The sequence below is a fragment of the Gopherus flavomarginatus genome, chromosome 5, assembly GCF_025201925.1.
Source record: "Gopherus flavomarginatus isolate rGopFla2 chromosome 5, rGopFla2.mat.asm, whole genome shotgun sequence".
Taxonomy (NCBI): domain Eukaryota; kingdom Metazoa; phylum Chordata; order Testudines; family Testudinidae; genus Gopherus; species Gopherus flavomarginatus.
Window position 1 is genome coordinate 154,779,124 of NC_066621.1, and position 22,594 is coordinate 154,801,717.

A 22,594-nucleotide genomic window follows, 5' to 3' on the forward strand; every position below is an offset into this window, starting at 1 on the left:
GCTTAATATTAGTGGTTTCAGTTCGACTGCAGATAAATACAGATATAAAATCAAACTAGTTAATAAGATCTAAAGCACAGTTAATTGGTAAATCCCATTCAGTGTCCATGCCCTTTACATTCTTTGCGTCTTTATTGAAGAGTTTTTAAAATTACAGCTTGGGTTCTCGAACCCAAGAGCTAAATCTCTGGCCCAGAACCCGAAAGTTGATCAGTTCAAAGAGACCCCTTGCTCTCATGTGAAGCATTATTGAGAGGGTTTCACTCATGTGAATCAGCTGGTGCCTATTTTTGGTAAGACCTGCCTCTGAGAATACTGCATGAGTTATGTTCCTTGCCAGGCAAGTAGATTTTTTTTTAATCCCAGCAGGTTGTCTCTTAAATGTAACTCTGGGTCTCAAAAGAAAAATCCAACTATTGAATATATTGGTCTGAAATGTGATTAAATATGTAAATTTCAGTTGTTTCTTAAATAGTTTGAAAACAGACATATTTTCCGGAAATGGGAGAGGTTTTAGTAATGTGTTATGTTGACCATATTTAGGGGAAAATTGGAAACTGAGTATAACAGAAGAACATCTCAAACAGAAACTCAGTTTTCTGTCAACAGACAAACAATTGTGAACAAGTATGAAGAAGCACTACGAAATCTTGAAGAACGCTACCAACGAGAACTGCAAGAACTTGCCGAGCAACAGTGTGAGGAGAAATCTCAGTGGGAATTTGAAAAGGATGAAATCATCCAGGAATGCACTGAAGCCCAAGAGCAACTGAAGGAAACGCTGGAGAGCAAAAAGGCCATTTCTTTTGTCCTAACACAGGAAAGAGAACTCCTAGAGAAGAATTTCAAGGAGCATGTGAACAAGCTAATGTGTGAAAAGGAACAGCTCCAGAAAGAGCTGCAGGACCTGAGAAATGCTGCTGAAAAACAAGAGGATGAGTTGCATAATAAAATTTTGCAGCAGCAAAATGATCATGAAAGAGAGCTAAAAGACAGAGAACAACAAATGTCTGTGGTAGAGGAAAAAAGGAAGCTGGTTAGCCAAAGGCTTGAAGTGCTTGAGACTGCATATGAACAAGAGAGATACAAACTGAATTTCAAACTTCTTGCTTTAGAGGGTTTAAACAAAGAGACCCATGAAAGAGCAGAAAAAGAGAAGGCACAGATGAGTTTGGAAATCGTAAAGCTTCAAGAAAAAATAAAAAAATTGCAGCAGGAAACCTTTGATTTTTCCAAACTGCAGAATGATTACAATGCCTTGGCAAATGAATATGCAGAAGTGAAGAGCAAGGTTTCAGCACTGTCTGGCATGCAACAATTGGGAGAGGATGGAGAGGTGCATGAGCAGGCTGTGAAGGAAAATGTGAAAATGGCTTCTGAGATTGTCAGGTTACAGAGACTGGAGCAAGAGCCAAGGAAACTTTCCAGTTTTGACCAATCAAATTCTGAGATGGAAGAATCTCAGGTGCAAGACAGGATAGAGCAAATTGAGGGTAATATTCTCAAAAATCTGCAAGATGGTTGTAAAGAGACAGATCACGGAGCATACTTGCTTGTTCTTTCATTGTTGGAGGCTAAAACTAAGGAGCTTGAAGAAATGGTTGAGGCTTATTCCAGCCTAGAGCAGATGTATGAAGACACTAAGGTAGAGAACCATGCCCTGAAAATACAGATTGGTCAGCTTCTGGAAAATATAATGGTATTGGAAGCAGAATATAATGAAGCTAATGACAAGAAGCAAGATCAGGCTTCCAAAGTGTCTGTGCTGGAAATGAAACAGACAGAGCTTGAGAAAAGCTTTGAGGTGGTTCCCAAGTTGAAGATGTTCTATGGAGATGTTGAGAAAGAGAAGGGATGTTTTCAGGAAGATAGCAAGGTGGCAAAAATAACATCTGATCATGCTACAGACCATAAAGTTTCTAGGCTACAGGCTGAACTAAAGAAGGCTGAGGAAATAACTGAAGCTTCTGTTCAACTTGAGCAGATCTGTGGAGCAACTGAAGAGAATGGACAGCTGAACAATCTAGTACCTCAGCTTTGGAAAAAGATTGAAGAGCTAGAAGAAAGATCAAGGGCACAAGCTATACTTCTATCATTACAGGAAGAAATCCAGCTAGAAAACAAAGGCCTGAAATCTGAAATGATAAAGTTGTTTGAACAAAATAAAAAACTTGAAGAGGATGTACCACGACTTACAAGCCTGCAGCACAGGTTAGAAGAAAGTAATCAAGAAAGTGTCAAACTCAGGCAAGAAAAAACACAGCTCCTGGAAAAAGTTCAGGAACTGGAATATGCCTGTGACCAATCTGCACAAGAAAAGATAGAGATGCACAGTGAGAACTTAAGACTGCAGCGCAAACTTGGAAAACTGGAAGAATATACTTTAACATTTAAAGTCCTGCAAGACAAACATGGCCAATGTGAGACCACGATAGAAGACCTGGCAGCGGAGAAACGAGAGCTACAAGAGCTGAGCAGGAAGCTGAAAGAGAAAGTTACTTCTCTGGTTAAGCAAAAAGACATGCATTCTCAAGAAGAAAAAGAGTTGAATTCAACAATACATGATTTGCAAAGCACATGTAGTGAGCTGCAGCAAAAAGTTGAACTCCTGAGGTAATGTACACTTTAAAAAAAAATTGGAACATATTTGTGTTCCCCCAAAAATCTAACTTTGCTGCTTGCTGTGCTTAGAATACTAACCTGCTAGCATTCATTGACTGGCATGTAACTGCTACTGACTTCCTTATGATTGCATCACATTAACAAGTAGATTAACCTTGATTAGAAGACAATGCCTTGGATTCTAATGACTAGTAAGAAAACTACTTTAATGTGGATTATGAAAATTTGTAGGTTAATTTAATCTTCTGTGCAGTTATATAAGTGATGATCTTCTAAAAGCAGTGATGGTAAAGTAAGAGTAATTTTGTCAACTGTTCAGTTTGATTGTATGTATGTATTCTTGCAGAATGTATTTTAGTTGATAAGTCTCAATGAAACAAACATGTTAATGTGAAAGAACATTACTGTAACTTCTTTGGAGTGCTTTCAACTTTCATACTAATAATCTCTCCACTTCTCTTGCCTTAGTTCTTGGCCTGTAACTCAGGGTGCTAGCAGAGCTGCAATTTTCTAAAATGTTAAAGTTAATACTAAACAATCTTAGTAATTTTCTCAAAATAGGAGTACTTAAATCCTTCAGAATCCATTAAGTATGTGATATGGTAAATACCAACATAACTAAGAAACATGTAGCTCATAATAAATTACCTTCATTTTTGTTGAAATTTAGCAGTTAAAGAATTAATTCTCTTGAGATTACACAAAGTGGTTACAAATGGCTGTTAACTTTTTAGTAAATTCTTACGGGAAGCCTGGAATGACCCTTTCAAGTGTTGCAGCATGTCTAGATCCTGATATAAAAGCACCTACTCTAAAATCACAAACAAAAGAAAGGACAGGTCAAATTCTGCTACTTTTCATGCTGGTATTCCCATTGTATTGAACTGCTGTTCCTGAAACAGATGGTCTAATACATTACAATATGCAAAGTGCGGCAAAACAATTGCTTTCAAACTGTCTGAACTAATACATTGTCTTCAAATCATGTTGCAAACAAAAAGTTCTGTAAAATTATACACTGAGATTTTTTTACTGGATTACGGCGGCGTAATTTAAATTTGCAATCACATTTCAGTATAACAGACTTCTTTTATTCAATTTGTACATGAAATAAAAACAGCACTTATGCAATGCTCTGGGAGGTGCTCTTAGTAAGCATTACATAAAAGCCATTTAAATTAATCTGTATGATATTTATCAATGGGAAGTTCTGCTGTTTTAGTTGTCAGAAGTAATTTGCCTTTTATGATGAGAATGTTTTCTACTAGTGGAGCTGGAAGATGTACAAGAACATCGGTGTGTTTCAGCTGTCTTGTCTCTATACTGTAGATGTGAGGCTGAGAAGCTCAGAGAAGAAAATGCTATTCTGAAGAATGAAATAACCCTGTTAAATGAGGAAGGTAGTGTTTCTAACCTGAAACTAAGGGAGCTAAATGGATCTCGAGAAGAAATGTGGTAAGAATATGAAGTGGCATATGTTGCATGTGCTTCCTGGTTTTAACTGCAATGCAGACAAGAAAAACGGCACCCTTATTCCTGTTATGGGATGTAGAAAGTCCGTCTCAAGGTTCTTTAGCTTGTTAGAAATGTTGTATGCCTTTAAAATAACAGCGATTCTTTCCAGTGACAGCACTTATTCGCTGTAGAGTTTTGGCAGCATATGAGCTCATACCAGCCTCTGCTTGCTCAGTATATTGCCAGATGGGGAAAGGGAGTTCTCTCGCCAGAGAAGCACATCACCTACTAAATGATCTATGTACTAATGCTGTCCATCCCCTTGCTTAGTCGCGAAACAGGGGTCCTATGTAAACTTGAGAAGACAGGTGGAGGACCTGTCTGCCAATGTGGTCCACAGGCCAAGCACTGTGCAGCTGCTCACATTGCTTAGCAACCATATCTACCTGCTTACAGTGGCCTTGTTGCTTCTGTTGTGCAAAAATGATGTGCCCAAAGACCTTTACCATGAAAAAGGAGGGAGGGGGGAGGAGTATTTGCATGCCTTGACTTCCATTTCTCTCTCCTGAAGGACTGTCAAACATGTGGTCCTTGGATTGCCAGAGCCTTCCAGAAAAGAAGGGGAGGTATTTCTTGGACCACATGCATCAGTTCCTGAGGAAAGAGAGAGAAGGCGAGCACTGACTGTGCCTATGGGAAAACTGCACTTCCCTGTCTTAAGAACATAAGAATTGCCATACCAAAGGTCCATCTATCCCAGTATCCTGTCTTCCGACAGTGGCCCAGTGCCAGGTGCTTCAGAGGGAATGAACATAACAGGCAGCTGTTGAGTGCCTTTCTAGTACTAACCAGGAATTTTTCAACCATGACCATTTTGGATGGAAAGATGGTGCATTTTGAAACAGTTCTAGCACATCTGAAAAAACCAAGTGTTAACCATACTTTTGTTCAATGTCCATTATTTAGGCAAAAAATAGAGGCTATAAGAAAGGAGAAGGTAGCTGTGCAGAAGATGGCTGACAACTTGAGAAAACAGGTATGTAGACTGAGGTTTCCTCCTAAATCTCTTCTGTAAAGAGACATTGATGCGTAAGGTAATTTCTGCCCCACAGTTTAAATGTCATGAGGGCAAGAGGAGATGCACCTTGCATATATTACAAAATTCAAAGATATTCTTCTTCACTGGTTAGTGCTGATTAAAGGTTTCCTTGCCATATTGCATTACAGGTAATTTGCACACTTTTATTACCTAGGTACTTAGAGTAGTTTTCAGACTTTTTAAGGTGTGTGTTGCATTATTCAACATGGAAAGACTTCCTAATGAAAGTACATTCTTATATCAGTGTAACTCCTTTGCATAGGGGTGTCCCTGAGTGACATGTTCTACCCCCCCCAACTCTCTGTGTAGATAGCACTCTGTCGATGGGAGGGCTTCTCCCATTCACCCAACTATGCCTCTCAGGGAGATGGATAAGCTCGCCCGTCGGCATAGGTAACCTCTTCACTAAGTGCTTCTGCAGCACAGCAAGAGTAGACAAGTCCTTAATTTTAACAAATGTCTGTCTTTGTCTCCCTGGTGGGTCCTGCTCTGCAGCACCCAGTGGGAGATCTTAGTTGTATTTCCAGGGCTGGCCTCTCTTCCCAGATCAGTTGGGCATAGAAATCCTTCCAGTGCTGGATATTTCACCCTGAGAGACGCATTAGATTTACTTGCATCAATTACAGGCTCTAAAATTTTTAAGTGGAGTTCTGTACAGTCCTCACAGGTGAAGAGTAGTAGGTTTAAAAACAAACTCAACAGTTTTTTTGTTGTTTGTTTTTGTTTTTTTTTAAGTTGGTGCCCTTTTTTTAATGTTGCCTAGAAAATGCTGCTTGCTCACAGTAATTTATCTTGTGGATGAGAGTCCTACACCCTTCAAAACGTATGTCCTCATGGCAAAAGAGAGATTGATGAGTAGATTTGTCAGTCACGGCAAACTATCATGCGTTAGAACGTGGCGCTGTTTGGCTTGACGTAAAATTTCTTCATAGAATGATTGAACAAGACAGATTATAATGAGAGTAAATAAACGTGTATGTTACTGGAGTTCTGACTGGCTTAGGTAGAATGCTGCTCTTGGGAAAGCACAGCAGTGTAAGTAGGTCATGCCATCATATTACGAATTAGAATCTGGATAGGAACCATTCCCTTTGTATGAAAAAGATACTGTACTGTGTATCTGATTCCTAAACCTATTGTTCAGTGCAGGAGAGATTTATTTAGTCATTTCTGATACTTCCTGTTTTAATCAGGTATCAGATTTGAAAGACAGGAATCAGCAGCTTGACTTTGAAAATGTAGAACTTAGTCAAAAGAATTCAAAAAACCAAGCAGATGTGCAGGATCTTAATCAACGGCTGGCAAGAATCCTCAGGCAAAAAGAAAAGGAAGTGGGGAAATGTACACTTGAAGAATGGGAAAGGGAGAGATGGAAGCTGAAAGAGGAACTGGAAAACTGTCAAGTAAAGGTACAGCGTAATACAGACGCGCCCTGAGTTACAAAAACCCAACGTACGCAAATTCGAGCGGACGGAAGAAGTTCTGTAAGCTAGAAATAGGAGGGCTTGGGGAGGGGGGAGGGTGTGTGTTTGCGTCATGGTCGGAGATAAGTTTCCGACTTACGCAAAATTGGAGTTACGCAAGGCGTTCCAGAATGCACCGTTGCGTTAGTCGAGGCGCGTCTGGACCATTTCATGGCTAACGGTGTGATACTGCTGAATTTCAGGAATGAACACTATTGCATCCCCATGACACTAGCAGCCATGCTCTCTCTCTCTTAACAGTGCATAGTCTTTCAAAACTGTTCTTTAAATCCCATCTGCAAACATGGGTGTCTTTTATAGAAGTGGAGAGAGGGAGGGAAACTGAGCCAGAGGGTCTGCTCTTCGGCAGTGTTTAAAAGAGGGATTGGGAAAAACGAATCCTAGGGAATGCTAAGAGATGGTGATGCTCTTGTTTTCACAGAGTTCTAACATAGGTATTTTGCAAGAGCCACTATGGCCTAGAGCAGGGGTGGGCAAACTTTTTGGCCCAAGGGCCACATCTGAGTATGGAAATTGTATGGCAGGCCATGAATGCTCACGAAATTGGGGGTTGGGGTGTAGGAGAGTGTGAGGGCTCCGACTGGGGGTGTGGGCTCTGGGATGGGGCTGAGGATGAGGAGTTAGGGGTGCAGGAGGGTGCTTCAGGCTGGGACCAAGGGATCTGGAGGGTGGGAGGAGGATCAGGGGTAGGGGGTTGGGGCATGGGAGGGAGTCAGAGGTGCAGGCTCCGGGCAGCACTTACCTCAAGCAGCTCCCGGAAGCAGTGGCATGTTCCCCCTCCAGCTCCTACATGGAGGCGTGGCAGGACAGCTCTGCACACTGCCACGTCCACATTGGTTCCTGGCCAATGGGAGCTGCAGGGGCCGCGCTTGGGGTGGGGACAACGTGCGGAGCCCCGGCTGCCCCTACACATAAGAGCCAGAGGGGGGACATGCTGCTGCTTCGGGGAGCCATGTGGAGCCATGGCATGCATGGAATGGGGAAAAACCCCGACCCTACTCCCCAGCGGGAGCTCGAGGGCTGGATTAAAATGTCTCAAGGGTCAGATGAGGCCCCCGGGCCGTAGTTTGCCCATCCCTGGCCTAGAGTTTGCCCTGTGCCATTGCGCAGACTGTCTTCTGGATTGGTCTTTTGTGTGATCTTGAATTTTTCCATGAAGATGGTGTTCCAGTTCAGTTAGCGTTTTCATTTTTTTTAACATTCCCCAGTCTTCAACTCTGGTGTCTTCTTTGGAGACCGAGCTATCTAAAATCAAGGTTCAAATTCGTTTACTGGAGCAGGAAAACCACCTCCTCAGGCAGGAACTGGAGAAGACCAAACAGGTAAAGACAGTCCCTGTTCTTGTCCAGACTGTGCAGATGGTGAATTTATACAGCTGGCAGGATGGTTGCTCTTAACATTTATATTCTTCTCTCCTGACTGTGTTTGAAGTGATTAGCTTGTTTGTACAGTAAGGCAATGACAAAAGAGAAATGCAAGTATCCTTGCAACAATGTCCCAATGTGCACACGGCTGTTCATAAATTTGCTCTGAAGGCAGTAAAGACTGTTGTTCCCCTTAGTCTTCCACCAACAGATGTTCCAAAGCAATGGGCTTTGGGAGCCCTGTCTTGGCAATGAATAGGTAGAAAGTACTATTAAAAAATATGGCATTTTATCCAGTTGTGATTCTGTAGCAGATGGTCATATCCATGTGGTCTCCCACCTGAGCATTAGTCAGTTCCAGGATGCCCTCTACAGGAGACTTCTGATTGCTGCACCAATTGATGCCTTATCCCTAGAAGGCTTCAGTAGGTGTACATTTTACTGGAAGTGTTGGTATGATTTCATTTAAATGAACAGTCACGTTAGAGCCAGTGGAATCATGCTTAACGTATTGTGATCTCAAATCACTGGAACTAAAATTGCCATCGGGGTCGGATTATTAACCCTTTTGATCTGGACTCCATGAACTCAATTTCATTCTCTTGCATGACTACAAAACGCATCTTCTTTAAGACCGAGTGGCTCTTTACACACCCAGGCACTGTCTACACTGCTGTTTTTAGCGGTATCATGTCCTGCAGCGCTACTGGAGTCTTACTCTGCCGCAGGGAGCATTTTTAGCTTGTGTTTGTGGTTTTGTAAAGGCTGTTGTGCTTGGGTTTTTACTTTTTAGAAATATCAGGATCATAAGCCCCTGCTCAGCCATGGTTTTGCTGGAGAACCTCTGGCAACTCTCCAGAATGTTTCAGCTCCAACCCATTAGTTGCAGGTTGGAGGGTATTGAATCTTTAACAAAGACTTTCTTTATCCTAAGCCAGGGGTAGGCAACCTAAGGCACATGTGCAGAAGGTGGCACGTGAGCTGATTTTCAGTGGCACTCACACTGGCCAGGTCCTGGCCACCAGTCCGGGGGGCTCTGCATTTTAATTTAAATGAAGCATCTTAAACATTTTAAAAACCTTATTTACTTCACATACGACAATAGTTTAGTTATATACAATAGACTTATAGAAAGAGACCTTCTAAAAATGTAAAAATGTATTACTGGCACACACAACCTTACATTAGAGTGAATAAATGAAGATTCGGCGCACCACTTCTGAAAGGTTGCCAACCCCTGTCCTAAGCATTAGTCAAAGTTACATGAGCATTAACAAAAGCAAAACAGAGTTTTAAACAACCCGACTAAAAATGCTGTCCCCTCTCAATTGCTATACTTTCACTCTGTTTGCTGTTGTGATGTCTTGCTTTTAGCATACAGGCGAAGCAGTTTTCAGAAAGATGTGGAAAAACAGTTTGTTGAAATTAACTGTAGCTTTCCCTTAAACCGAGGCAGGGATTGTATTTTTAAATATATTTGTACTATGCCAAGGATGAAGAGGCCCTGATCCCTATAGAAATAGCTGTCTAAAATGTTAGTGAATAAAGTCATAAACAGCAGCAGAAATGCTACTTGATAAGATGACAAGATCTGAGGGATTTCTGTCTCCCACAGCTGCCCAGATGTCCTGATCTATCTGACTTCCAGAATGAAATTTCTAGTGTAATAACTAAAAATGAAAAGCTGCTTAAAGAAAGAGAGGCCCTCAGCGAGGAACTAAACAGATGTGTTGATAAGGTAATAAGAACTGCAAATGCTTACCCATATCCCAAACCACTTGCTGTATCCAGCCCTAATTTCTATACAGTACATTACTCTGTGAAATAATTTAGCTATTTCTTTTTCCTCTTACAGTTATGCCAGACAAATGTGTGTCTGGTACTATTTCAGTATTTCTAGCTGGGCCTTCATATGCTCTGCACTGTTTGGAATCTGCTGCAGAATCAAATTGTAGCAAATTTGTGCTCCAGAATCTAAATTTTCATTTTAAAAAATGTTGGTTTCTAGACCTTGGGGTTCGTCTACGTGCAAACTTTTTGCACTGATTTAATTTAAGGGTTAATTTAAAATCTTTTTCATTAAATCAGTGTAAAAGGCTATGTGGATGCTCTCGTTTTGGGTTATATCAGTCGTCTTGTGATTTAGTTTGAGCTTTTTGATACACAAACTGGAAAGGAAATAACTAATTCAGTTATAATTCACACTGTTATTTTGGTGCAAATCTGAGTGAACACTCTTACATTCTGGATTGAATGTCCTATTTCAGTTTAATTTCAACATTTTTTTTTTTTCCATACCAGAAACCCAGGGATCTTGATGCAGAGCTTAGGTCCAGTTCAGCCTGGAGTACACCCAATCTTGATTGTACCATGGACTTCAGTAGATGTAATAAAACCACCAGTCAAAATGGCAGCCAGCAACACTATTGTATTTTCACTGAAACCCGCACCTTTCTTTTCTAAACTGGTGGCTTAGAACTCAAGCAGTGTAACTAGCATGCACATTGAATATATTCTTTATCTGAAACCCCATGCAGCTCCACTCTCATCAAAGTCAACATGAGCTGGAGAGAGAAATCTCCAGCAATACTTTGCATACAGACTAGTGGTACATTGTCATTCTGTATATTCTTCCTTGCTCTCATTTCAGGTAGCTAAAGTGAACTTCTTAGAGAATGTTATTGCCAGCTTGAAGCAGGAGCAAAAGTCCTGGGAACAACAAAGTCAGACACTGAAAGTGCAGCTCACAGTCTCCCAAGAAAAGGTACAGTAATATGTTTTGTTTTGATCCTTCTGAAGCATAGACATTTTTGTTAGCCCCTTGGACCAGGCAGGAGTTCACACCAAATAGTCCTCTCATCCTTTGTACAAAGGTGATATGCAATTAATACCTGGGACATTTTGAGGAGCTCCTTTAGTGAATTTATCACGGGGCGAGTGAACGTAAATTTCTCCCGGGGGTGGGGGGAGAGGGGTAGCTGTGGTTTCATTTCTATTGTTAGATTCCCCTTTGCTTACGCCTGCTTCCCAGTTCCCTGGTATACCTGTAAAGAGAGATTCTGCACTAGCCAGTACTAAACAGCACAACATTTTCATCTCCTGCTGCTGCCTCTCTTCTCCCAGCTAGCCTGCCAGGGGAGGAAAGGAGAAAAGGCAGCTCACTTGGCTGACAGCAGTTGTGGTACCATAGTTGCCCTGGATTGCCAGTAGTAACCTCAATGAAATCCTTCACACTTCCTCCTTGAGCAGGAAAATATTACAGGAGGGGAAGGCAGATGCAAGACTGTCACATTCAGTGTGTTATGTGGCTGGTAACTTGAAATGGCAGCTCAAGTCATCTGGCATCTTTCTGGAATAGTTGATAGAATTATGATTTTTCTTCTTCACCTCTTCCTTGTCAGGCAGAGATCCTCTTCATCCCCCATTCATTAAGGATCCTCGATGATCCTCGCTATACTCCATTACAGGCACCTCCACAGATAAATCACTGTTGTACCAAATTTATATACTAAGTCTAAATTCACTGTAGCCGAAAAGACAGTTACTCACCTTTGTAACTGTTGTTCTTTGAGATGTGTTGCTCATATCCATTCCAATTAGGTGTGCGTGCACCGCATGCACGTTTGTTGGAGATTTTTACCCTAGCAGCACTTGGTGGGCCGGCTGGGTGCCCCCTGGAGTGGTGCCACTATGGCACCGGACATATACCCCTGCCGGCCCAACCGCCCCTCAGTCCCTTCTTGCCGGCTACTCCAACAGTGGGGAAGGAGGGCGGGTGTGGAATGGATATGAGCAACACATCTCGAAGAACAACAGTTACAAAGGTGAGTAACCGTCTTTTCTTCTTCGAGTGCTTGCTCATATCCATTCCAATTAGGTGATTCCCAAGCCTTACCTAGGCGGTGGGGTCGGAGTCAGACGTTGGGGAACGCAAAACTGCTGAGCCAAAGGCTGCATCGTCTCTGGACTGCTGAACCAGTGCATAGTGTGAGGCAAAGGTGTGAATGGAAGACCAGTAGCAGCGCGACATATTTCCTGGATGGGGACATGGGCCAGGAAGGCTGCAGATGAGGCTTGCGCCTGAGTAGAATGGGCGGTGAGATGGCTAGCCGGAATGTGAGCCAAGTCATAGCATGTTCGGATGCATGATGTCACCCAAGATGAAATCCTTTGGGAAGAGACCGGCATGCCTTTCATCCGGTCTGCCACGGCTACAAAGAGCTGGGGTCACCTTCGGAAGGGTTTGGTTCTCTCGATATAAAAGGTGAAAGCCCTGCAGACATCTAAGGTATGTAGTTGTTGTTGTTCCCGAGGCAATGAATGCGGCTTCAGGAAGAAAACTGGGAGGAAGATGTCTTGATTAACATGAAAGGCAGACACCACTTTAGGTAGGAATGCCGGGTGTGGTCGCAGCTGTACCTTTGTCCTTGTGGAATACTGTATACGGGGGATCCACAGTCAAAGCACGAAGCTCTGACACTTGTCTTGCCGAGGTGATAGCGACAAGGAAGGCTGTCTTCCAGGAGAGGTACAGCAGCGAGCAGGTGGCTAGAGGCTCGAAAGGGGAACCCATGAGCTTGGATAGCACCAGGTTGAGATCCCAGGTAGGAGTCGGGCATCTGACTTGAGGGTACAACTGTTCCAACCCTTAAGGAACCTGGAAACCATGGGGTGAGAAATCATTGAGGTGCCACTTTCCCCTTGATGGAAGGCTGAAATAGCTGGCAGATGCACCCTTACAGAAGAGACTGCCAGGTCCTGCTCCTTGAGGGACCATAGGTAATCCAGGAGAATGGGAACAGAAACCTGTCCGGGGATTAAGTTATTCTGAGCACAACAGTGAGAGAAACGCTTCCACTTGGCGAGATATGTTGCCCTCGTGGAAGGCTTCCTGCTGCCCAAGAGCATCTGTTGTACCGAAGCGGAACAATGCAGTTCCGACTGGCTCAACCACGTAGCAGCCATTCTGTCAGATGAAGGGATTGCAGGTCCGGATGGTGAAGCCTGCCAAAGTCTTGCGTTATGAGGTCCAACCAGAGTGGCAGGGGGATCAGGTCTGCCACTGAGAGGTCGAACAACAGGGTGTACCAATGCTGCCTCGACCATGCTGGAGCAATGAGGATCAAATGGGCTCCGTCCCTGCGGAGCTTGAGTAGGACTCTGTGGACGAGCGGAAACGGTGGGAAGGCATAAAGTAGGTGCCTGTTCCACAGGATCAGGAATGCGTCCGAAAGGGAGCCCGGGGAGCGTCCTTGGAAGGAGCGGAACACCTGGCACTTCCTGTTCTCTCGAGAGGCAAAGAGGTCTAAGTGGGGAAAACCCCACCTCCGGAAAACAGAATGGATAATGTCCGGGCGTATCGACCACTCATGAGACAGGAAGGACCTGCTGAGGTGATCTGCCAGAGTGTTCTGGACTCCTGGGAGAAAGGACGCTACCAGATCGATAGAGTGGGCTATGCAAAATTTCCAAAGGTGGATGGCTTTTTGACAGAGGAGAGAGGAACGTGCTCCGCCCTGCTTGTTTATGTAAAACATGGCCGTTGTGTTGTCCGTAAATACTGACACACAACGGCCCTGTAGATGGTCCAGAAACACCTGGCATGCTAGGCGGACTGCTCTCAGCTCCCTCACATTGATGTGTAGGGACAGCTCTTGGGGCAACCATAGGCCTTGCATGTGACGACTCCCGAGATGGGCACCCCAACCCAGAGATGATGTGTCTGTGGTTAGGGCTACCGAGGGTTGCGGTGGGTGGAATGGCATCCCTCCGCAGACCATAGAGGGGTCTAACCACCAAGTCAGGGAGTCGAGAACTTTCCTGGGGATAGTGAGCACTGAATCCAGACTGTTCCTGTGTGGATGGCATACTGAAGCCAGCCAGGTTTGGAAGGGGCAGAGACGCAGTCTCGCGTACTTGGTCACGAAGGTGCAGGAGGCCATGTGACCTACTAGGCCGAGGCAAGATCGGACTGACGTCGGAAAGGATTGAAGACTGTGAATTAATGAAGCCATTGTTTGAAAACGAGGCTGGGGGAGGCAGGCTCTGGCCAAAGTGGAGTCCAGAACAGCTCCGATGAAGTCTATTCTCTGTGTGGGCATGAGAGTGGACTTTTCTGCGTTGATCATGAGACCTAAGCTCTCGAAGAGGTCTCTGACGATGCACACGTGCTGCGATGCTTGTAACCGAGAAGTCCCTCGAATAAGCCAATCGTCGAGATACGGGAAGATTTGGACTCGACGCCTGAGGGAGGCGGCTACTACAGCCATGCATTTGGTGAAGACCCTTGGAGCTGTAGAAAGGCCAAAGGGAAGAACCGTGAACTGAAAATGGTGGTGGTTTACCACAAAACGGAGATACCGTCTGTGTGGTGGATAAATGGCGATGTGGAAATACACGTCCTTCATGTTGAGGGCGGCAAACCAGTCTCCCGGGTCCAGGGATGGGATGATGGTCCCCAGGGATACCATGCGGAACTTCAACTTTATCAGGAATTTGTTGAGTTCTCGCAAGTCTGGGATTGGTTGTAGACCTCCCTTTGCCTTGGGGATTAAAAAGTAATGGGAATAGAACCCCTTGCCCCTCATATCTTTCGGCACCTCCTCTATGGCTCCCAGCTTTAGGAGCGCCTGGACCTCTTGCCAGAGGAATTGCTCGTGAGAGGGGTCCCTGAAGAGGGACAGGTAGGGAGAGTGAGAGGGAGGGGTTGAAACAAACTGTAGATGGTATCCCAATTCCACCGTGTGAAGGACCCAACCATCGGAGGTTAGTTGGGACCAGGCAGGAGGAAATGGGAGAGGTGGTTGGAAAAGGAGGGAGAAGGATCCAGTAGGATAACTGGTGGGCCGTTCTCGGGCGTCCCATCAAAAGTTTTGCTTAGGCCCCATTGGCGGTTTAGGAGGCACTTGACTTTGGGATCCCTGAGGGCCAGATTGCCTGCGCCTATTTCCCCCTGCCGCGCCGTCTGGTATTATCCTGACGCGGCCTAGCCTGGTTGTACGGGCAGTATGGGTGGGCCCAGAAGGACCTTCGTTGGGTCACTGGCGTGTGCATGCCCAGTGTGCGCATTATGACCCGATTGTCCTTAAAGCTTTGTAACCTGGGGTCGGTTTTGTTGGAGAAGAGGTCCTGTCCCTCGAAGGGTAAATCCTGAATGGTCTGCTGCAATTCAGGAGGAAGAGCTGAAGCCTGGAGCCAGGAGATACGCCTCATCGTCACTCCGGTTGCCAGAGTTCTGGCCGCCGAGTTCACAGCATCCAGAGAGGCCTGGAGGGAGGTTCTTGCCACCTTTTGACCTTCTTCGAGCAGGGCCGTAAACTCTGGACCGGACTTCTGGGGAGGAAGCTCCGTAAACTTCCCCACTGATACCCAGGTGTTAAAATTGTACTGATTTAGGGTGGCGAATCAGCAAGCCCTCCTAAGTTGGAGGCCCCCAGCCGAGTGTATTTTGCGGCCTAGGAGGTCCATGCGTTTAGCCTCCTTCGCCTTAGGAGCTGATGCTTGCTGGCCATGATGCTTCCATTCGTTCACCGATTGGACAACCAGAGAGCAGGGAGGTGGATGGGTGTAGAGGTATTCGTATCCCTTTGAGGGGACCATATAGTTCCTCTCTACTCCCTTAGCTGCAGGTGAAATTGAAGCTGGGGACTGCCAAATGGTGTCCACATTGGCTTGTATAGTGCTGATAAATGGGAGCGCCATTCTGGTAGGTGCATCAGCTGATAAGATCTCCACTGCCGGGTCCTCTACCTCAGTGACCTCCTCCATCTGCAAATTCATGTTCTGGGCCACCCGCCTCAAGAGGTCTTGATGGGCCCTAAGATCAACTGGTGGAGGGCCTGAGGAGGATGTTCCTGCTACTGCCTCGTCAGGTGAGAAAGAGGAGGATAGGCCCAGGACCAACGGGTCCTGAGGTGGGTCATGAACAGGAGGAACATCAGCTGGATCAGGTGGAACCTCTGTGCCCACCGATGGAACTGGAGCTTCCTCCATGCCCGTAGGGGGAGGGCGGTTCACTGTCGCTTTCGGTACCCAGTGTTCTGAGGGGGCTGAGCGTGGAGCCACTGACGGGGCACCATGGGCCTGGTGGTATGCCCATGGTGTCCAAAAGGACTAGTGATGAGGCCCTTGTTCGTGGCTTTGTCCCTCCGGAAAGTGGCTGGGGACATCAGTCACCCTCGGGATGGTATGATACACTACTGGCCTGAGACGATATTGAAGTGTTTCGAAGGCCACGGTGGTGCCGAGAGGTCCTGTGAGGATGGCACCGTTCTGGACGCTCGATCCCGGGGCGGTACCGGGGAGCTGTAGCAGTACCGCGAGCGAGACTGGGACCTTCTACCATGGCGGTGCCAGGAGGTCGACCAGGATCTCGAGCCCTGTTGTCTGGAGCGACTGTGGGATACACGGTACCAAGATTGGTGCCAAGAGCTGGAGTGGTACAGGGAGTATCTGTCTGGTGAGTGTGATGTTGAGCGGCGCCGTGAGTGCGACTGGTACTGCGATAGAGAGCGGTGCCTGGACTGCGAGCGGTGCCGGGAGCGGGAGCGACGTGATCGAGAGCATCTGCGAGACCGCGATCTGGAACGACGTCTCTCTGAAGGGTCGGCAGATGGAGGCCTTATCAGAGCTGACTTGCCGATGGATTGAATAACCCGCACCGGCGGTGCTGGGGGTTGACGCATCGGCTCCGTCATCGAGATGAGCTCCCTTGGTGTAGAGAAGGTCTCCAGCGTAGAAGGGAGAACAAGCTCAACCACAGCTGGAGGCGGGGAGCTGTCAGGCACTGGACTCAATGGCCTTTGTGGGACTGGAATCGATGGTGCCGTCCCAGGAGGAGCAGCTATTGGCAGTGCCACTGTGGACGACGGTGCCGTAGCAGATGACTGTTCCCGGCAAACCGTCTTAGACGAGTGCTCCTTCTGGGAGGCTGAAGTTGTAGCAGCGTGCCGTTTCCCCGTTGGGGAAAGGGAGCGGTGCCGAGGAGTCGGTACCGGTACAGGTCGGTGCCGAGAGTCCTTCTTGGTACCGGGGCAATCCGGTGCCGAAGGCGCGCTCCGTACCGAGGCAGCCTGCTGGGCGCTGGGTACCACTGCTACGGGACTAAGTGCCGACTCCATGAGGAGCTGCTTCAAACGAAAGTCCCACTCCTTCTTCGTCCTTGGTTTAAAGGACTTGCAAATGCGGCACTTGTCCACAAGGTGGGATTTCCCTAGGCACTTGAGGCAGGAGTCGTGGGGATCCCCTATTGGCATCGGCTTCTGGCATGCCGAGCACAGTTTGAATCCCAGTGCCTTGGGCATGGGCCCGCACCGGGGCGGAGGAAAGGGGCTAATCCCCGATCCCCCTTTCAGCTATATACACTAACTATAAGACTAAGCACTTATACTAAGTATAACACAAAAACTCGAACTATAAACACAGTGATTAGAAGAGAACTACGAGTAAGCTAGGGATGTGGAGATCAGCAAAGCCACACTCCACAGTTCCAACGACTGACACGGGCGGTAAGAAGGAACTGAGGGACGGTTGGGCCGGCAGGGGTATATATCCGGCGCCATAGCGGCACCATTCCAGGGGGCGCCCAGCCGGCCCACAGAATGTTGCTAGGGTAAAAATCTCCGAACATGCACGTGGCGCGCGCACACCTAATTGGAATGGATATGAGCAAGCACTCGAAGAACTGTTTTTTATTTTGCTTTGACCAGCAGGCAAACGCTAAGAATTTCTGTTCCTTCATTGCAGCAAGGCTAAATCTCACCTTTCTTGTGCATTTCAGGTCCAGAGTCTAGATGAAGCTCTACAAAATATCAACCTTCAAATGTCACGGCTAAAATCAGACCTACGGGTGACCCAGCAGGAGAAGGAGGCTCTGAAACAGGAAGTGATGTCACTACACAAGCTACTGCAAAATGCCAATGATAAGGTAATTCTTGAATAGTACCTTTACCGTACTAGCATGACCGCAAAATAACCTTTACAGGTTTGTATACCCCAGCTTATTGGTTACCCACAAATTTCAATTAAAGGAATTGCAATTGCTGCTTTTTTTTTTTGAAGCCAGTCATATCATAAAATTCTAATAATGCATAAGCAGCAAAGAATCCTGTGGCACCTTATAGACTAACAGACGTTTTGGAGCATGAGCTTTCGTGGGTGAATACCCACTTCCTCAGATGCATGTAATGGAAATATTTCCATTCACCCACGAAAGCTCATGCTCCAAAACGTCTGTTAGTCTATAAGGTGCCACAGGATTCTTTGCTGCTTTTACAGATCCACACTAACACGGCTACCCTCTGATACTTAATAATGCATAAGCATTTAAGTATTTTTGTTGGCTAAGAACATAAATAATGGTAGAGTCTTGTGCAAGTAGCAATTACATATTTCATTGTGGACATCTTGGGAATAATGGAAATCTATTTCTGTTCCCCACTTTGTTTCTTAAATACAAGAGAGATACCTCGATAGAGGTGTAATAAGATAGGGATCACAGAAGGCTTTTATCTGGGTACCCTCCAGCTTTTGATTTCCATTATAAAGGCCTATAAAGAACAGCACCTTCCAGTCAGGTTTCTTTGCAGAAGTCTGAGTAGAAGAAGGTTTAGCCAACTCTCTTTACTTCATCAGTCTAGTCCTTGTATTCAAGTAATACAAGAGGACAAAAGAGCATAGTTAGTTATCATCCTTTTTGTGAAGATATTTGTTCATTATAAGTTTTAGCTGGTCCTCCATAAGTGTAACCCACACTCAGATCTGTGGTAACTTGCACTTAAAATAGACTTAAAATCTAGTTATATGGGTGTTCAGGCAGGTTAAGATCAATCCGAGCCTCCTGTTTTAAATGATCTTCCTCATTAAAAGGGATATTTTGACACTGCCTGAGAGTAAACTTTCAAAAAAAAAAATCTGTACAGTTATTTACACTTTTAACTAGGTATAACTACAGTCCTGTACCAGAGTGGGGCTTCAGAGACTTTCTAGACTGCCGTTGTCCTAACAAGTGGAACTAGAAATAGACTCAATTTTCAGTTACATTGTGTCCTTTCAGAAAAGAGTTCATTATAACAGCCTGTCACTTTACTTTGTTAATAGATAAGAAACACTAATACTTGGGGAAGGGTGTAGGGAGCAATCTTGTAATCACTATCATGATTTGCTTGCATGGTTTATATTAGAACTGTGAAATACTTTTGTGTCCATGTGGAAAAGAGGTATGACACTTTTTTTTTTTTCTGAGTTTTAGAACAAGGACCAAATTATATCTATAAAACTTCATGCTATTACTTGCCTGATGAGGCTTGGAAGTGGGCCAGTTTGCTTGATTTTTATAGTTGGCCTAAGTACATTCCTTTAGCCTATTAATTCTGACATTTAACTGGCAACTTGTCATCTGTGGTTTCAGCTAAGAGGAAAACCCTCTTGGGTTTTTTTGCCCTGTGATTAGCACCTTGGTTATTTGAAAGAAACTGGATGTGGAGAAGCAGGAAAACAGAAATTCATTTGTAAATATCAGAGTTTACAGAGTTCCTGGTAAATGCAAAATCTTTCTGAAGACAGAAAATATCTGCTTCTTTGTTTAAGGCCTAACCCTGCAATTCTGTCTGTCTTAAGAATCGGGTTCTAGAACTGGCTGTGCATTCCTCAGGGCTGCAGAACCAGCAGAAGAAGCTGCACTGGGATGAACTCGAGCAGCTGATTAAACAGGAGCAGCAGCTGCTGAGGCAAGAGAATGAGAGGCTCCAGAGAGAGGTCCAGAACACTAAAACAGATCTAACTCATTCCAGGGAAAAGGTAATTTGAGAGAGTGAACACTCTAATAGATAGTGACTGCATGCTAGGCAGAACCCCTGTGATGATACCCATTTTGCAACTTGTAATACACAAAAAAAAAAAAAAATGATGCTCACTGGTTTTTCACAGAAATATCGCAGTAGGATTGCATAACAGGGTTGCTACCATTTCCTCAAACAATGTTACCTCTGCTAGCAGAAGCACTCCTCTGTCAGCATAGCTGTGTCTATGCTGGGGATTTGTTGGCATAGTTAGGTGAGTAGGAGATGTGTGGTTTTGCACACCCCTTACCATCATAGCTGTTTTGGTATAAGTTTTTTAAGAGTAGACCAAGGCTTATGAACTTCTTTGTTTTAAAAACAGTGCTCCTGTTTTAGGGAGACTTGATGGTTCAGAATTCATTGTGTTTAATATAACCTTAATAGAAAACAGCTCTAGGCTGGCTTGTAAATTAACTGAAAACCATTAAACTTCATTTTTAAAGAAGACCTTTACTGCAGTGGCTCTCAATCTTTCCAGACTACTGTACCCCTTTCAGGAGTCTGATTTGTCCTGCATTCCCCCAATTACACCTCACTTAAACTACTTGCTTATAAAATCAGACATAAAAATACAAAAGTGTCACAGCACACTAGTACTGAACAATTGCTTACTTTCTCATTGTTACCATATAATTATGATATAAAATAAATGAATCAGAATATAAATTGTACTTACATTTCAGTGTATAGTATATAGAGCAGTATAAAGTCATTGTCTGTATGAAATTTTAGTTTGTACTGACTTTGCTAGTGCTTTTTATGTAGCCTGTTGTAAAACAAGGCAACTATCTAGATGAGTTGATGTATCCCCTGGAAGACCACTGCATACCCCAGGGGTACATGTATCCCTGGTTGAGAACCACTGCTTTACTGGAATTCAAAAAAGTTTTGGCTCCCAGTAATAGGGAGAAGGGCGGACCCTGTTCAGTTACTTTACTAAATGTATAAAAATAAGTAGAAAATATTGTGGCTAGGAAATAGGTTGGTAACTTACATTTTAATTCAGTTCATTGACATCTGATTTGCATTACATCGGGTCAGTTTGGATATGCTAGCCAGTGGAATCTTGACTAGAAAACAGATTCTTAATGCTCTATGATGCCTTTCTGTGTTCCTTGTTCAAACTGTGCTCTCATTAGATCCGGCAGTTGGAATCTGCGATCCTTTCCATGAAGCACCAAAAACATCAAAGCCAATCTGGTATTGTGAAAGCCATAGAGCAAGAGAAATTAAGCTTGAAGAGGGAGTGTGAACAGCTTCAGAAGGAATTGTCTTCTGCTCACAGGAGGGTTAGTTTCAGACTGTAAAACAAATAACACTTTTTCTGGCTTCAGAGCATCACTTAGTTTTGCTGCAATGGCATTTGATCAGATGAAACGCTATAATTTTATTCCGCTACATAGAAATCTTCTTTGTGAGTTGTGTGCTGCTCTTGTGAAATCTGATGGAACTTGGGCAGACACTCTTGGTTTTTCTGTGTATAGATAAATAGGTGACATGAATGGTGTAGGTGTGAAATATTTTACATATTTATGGTGTCTGTGTCCTGAGTGAGGTTCAGCAGCCTGTCCAGCATGATCAGGATGGGTCTCTGTAAGCCAGGGGTCAGCAACCTTTCAGAAGTGGTGTGCCAAGTCTTCATTTATTCACTCTCATTTAAGGTTTCGCGTGCCAGCAATACATTTTAACTCTTGTAGGAGGTCTCTTTCCATAAGTCTATAATATAGAACTAAACTATTGTTGTATTTAAAGTAAATAAGATTTCTAAAATGTGTAAAGAGCTTCATTTAAAATTAAATTAAAATACAGAGCCCCCTGGACCGGTGGCCAGGACCCAGGCAGTGCGAGTGCCACTAAAAATCAGCTTGTGTGCCGCCTTCGGCACTTGTGCCATAAGTTGCCTACCCCTGCTCTAAGCACTTGCTCATCTGCATGCATGAAGTACTGTCAGGCACAGGTCCTTAATTCATGTTGAAAGCCACATTTCTTGTTCCACTACTGAAATTTCAGAATACCAGGTTACACTCTGGGCCTTGTGTAAATATTTATTCTGTGTAGACTATAGAAAAATCTGAGAAAAACTGACCCTCAAAGCTCACCTGGCTATTGCTTGCACTCTCTGTTTCCTTCCCCTTGGTGGGCAAAGCCAGCCTGAAAATGGCAATTTTCCTATGAAGCAGACGCATTATTTTTGGCTTTTGGCGTGTCCCAAGCACCCGCCCATCCTACTCGCAAGAAGGATGCATGTATAAAATATTCAGTGTGTGGAAAGTAAAACAAAGCCAAGTCAGAAATGAAGAACATTAACTATTAAGTTTGGCTCTTATTGCTCTGGGAGGCTTGCAATTTACCAAAGCAAGACTGCAAGGCCGTTAAGTGGTCAACCTGTCCTGTTCCTAACAGTGAAAGCTAAACCTGAACCTGCTCAGAGTAAACTGTAGAATTGGAACTCTCAAACTCTAAACAATATGTATCCTTTTGCCTTTTTTTGAAGAGTCCTTGGAGATGCCGCTCTTGTATCCCAGCTTTAGTTCATGAGATTCAGAACCTCTGTTATTTCACACATTCTTCAATCTGCAGTTTAGGGGTTCTGCCTTTCTACATCAGTCTTCGAGGTCGTTTCCATTTATGTCAAATGTGTTTAGTATTAGTCTGCTATTGAATACTTCAGAGTCTCCTGGGACCAACATGGCTACAACATTGCAAACATTGAGTACTTGCTTACTTATTCCT

General features: G+C 44.6%; 1 protein-coding gene across 7 annotated transcripts in view; it reads left to right on the forward strand.

The window, feature by feature from the left end:
* The window catches only part of NIN (ninein), a 114,770-nt gene that overhangs the window by 74,204 nt on the left and 17,972 nt on the right, over nt 1-22,594 (forward strand). For 3 of the 7 annotated variants that reach the window (XM_050954584.1, XM_050954586.1, XM_050954587.1), the window contains exons 18-27: nt 544-2,613; nt 3,952-4,077; nt 5,044-5,113; nt 6,370-6,585; nt 7,869-7,982; nt 9,640-9,762; nt 10,675-10,788; nt 17,803-17,949; nt 19,641-19,820; nt 21,001-21,150. In XM_050954584.1, coding sequence (XP_050810541.1) covers nt 544-2,613; nt 3,952-4,077; nt 5,044-5,113; nt 6,370-6,585; nt 7,869-7,982; nt 9,640-9,762; nt 10,675-10,788; nt 17,803-17,949; nt 19,641-19,820; nt 21,001-21,150 — 3,310 coding nt within the window. Of the gene's footprint in view, nt 1-543; nt 2,614-3,951; nt 4,078-5,043; nt 5,114-6,369; nt 6,586-7,868; nt 7,983-9,639; nt 9,763-10,674; nt 10,789-17,802; nt 17,950-19,610; nt 19,821-19,949; nt 20,086-21,000; nt 21,151-22,594 lie in introns of those variants that run through there. The other 4 variants (XM_050954588.1, XM_050954589.1, XM_050954585.1 and 1 more) reach the window with 4 other exon arrangements.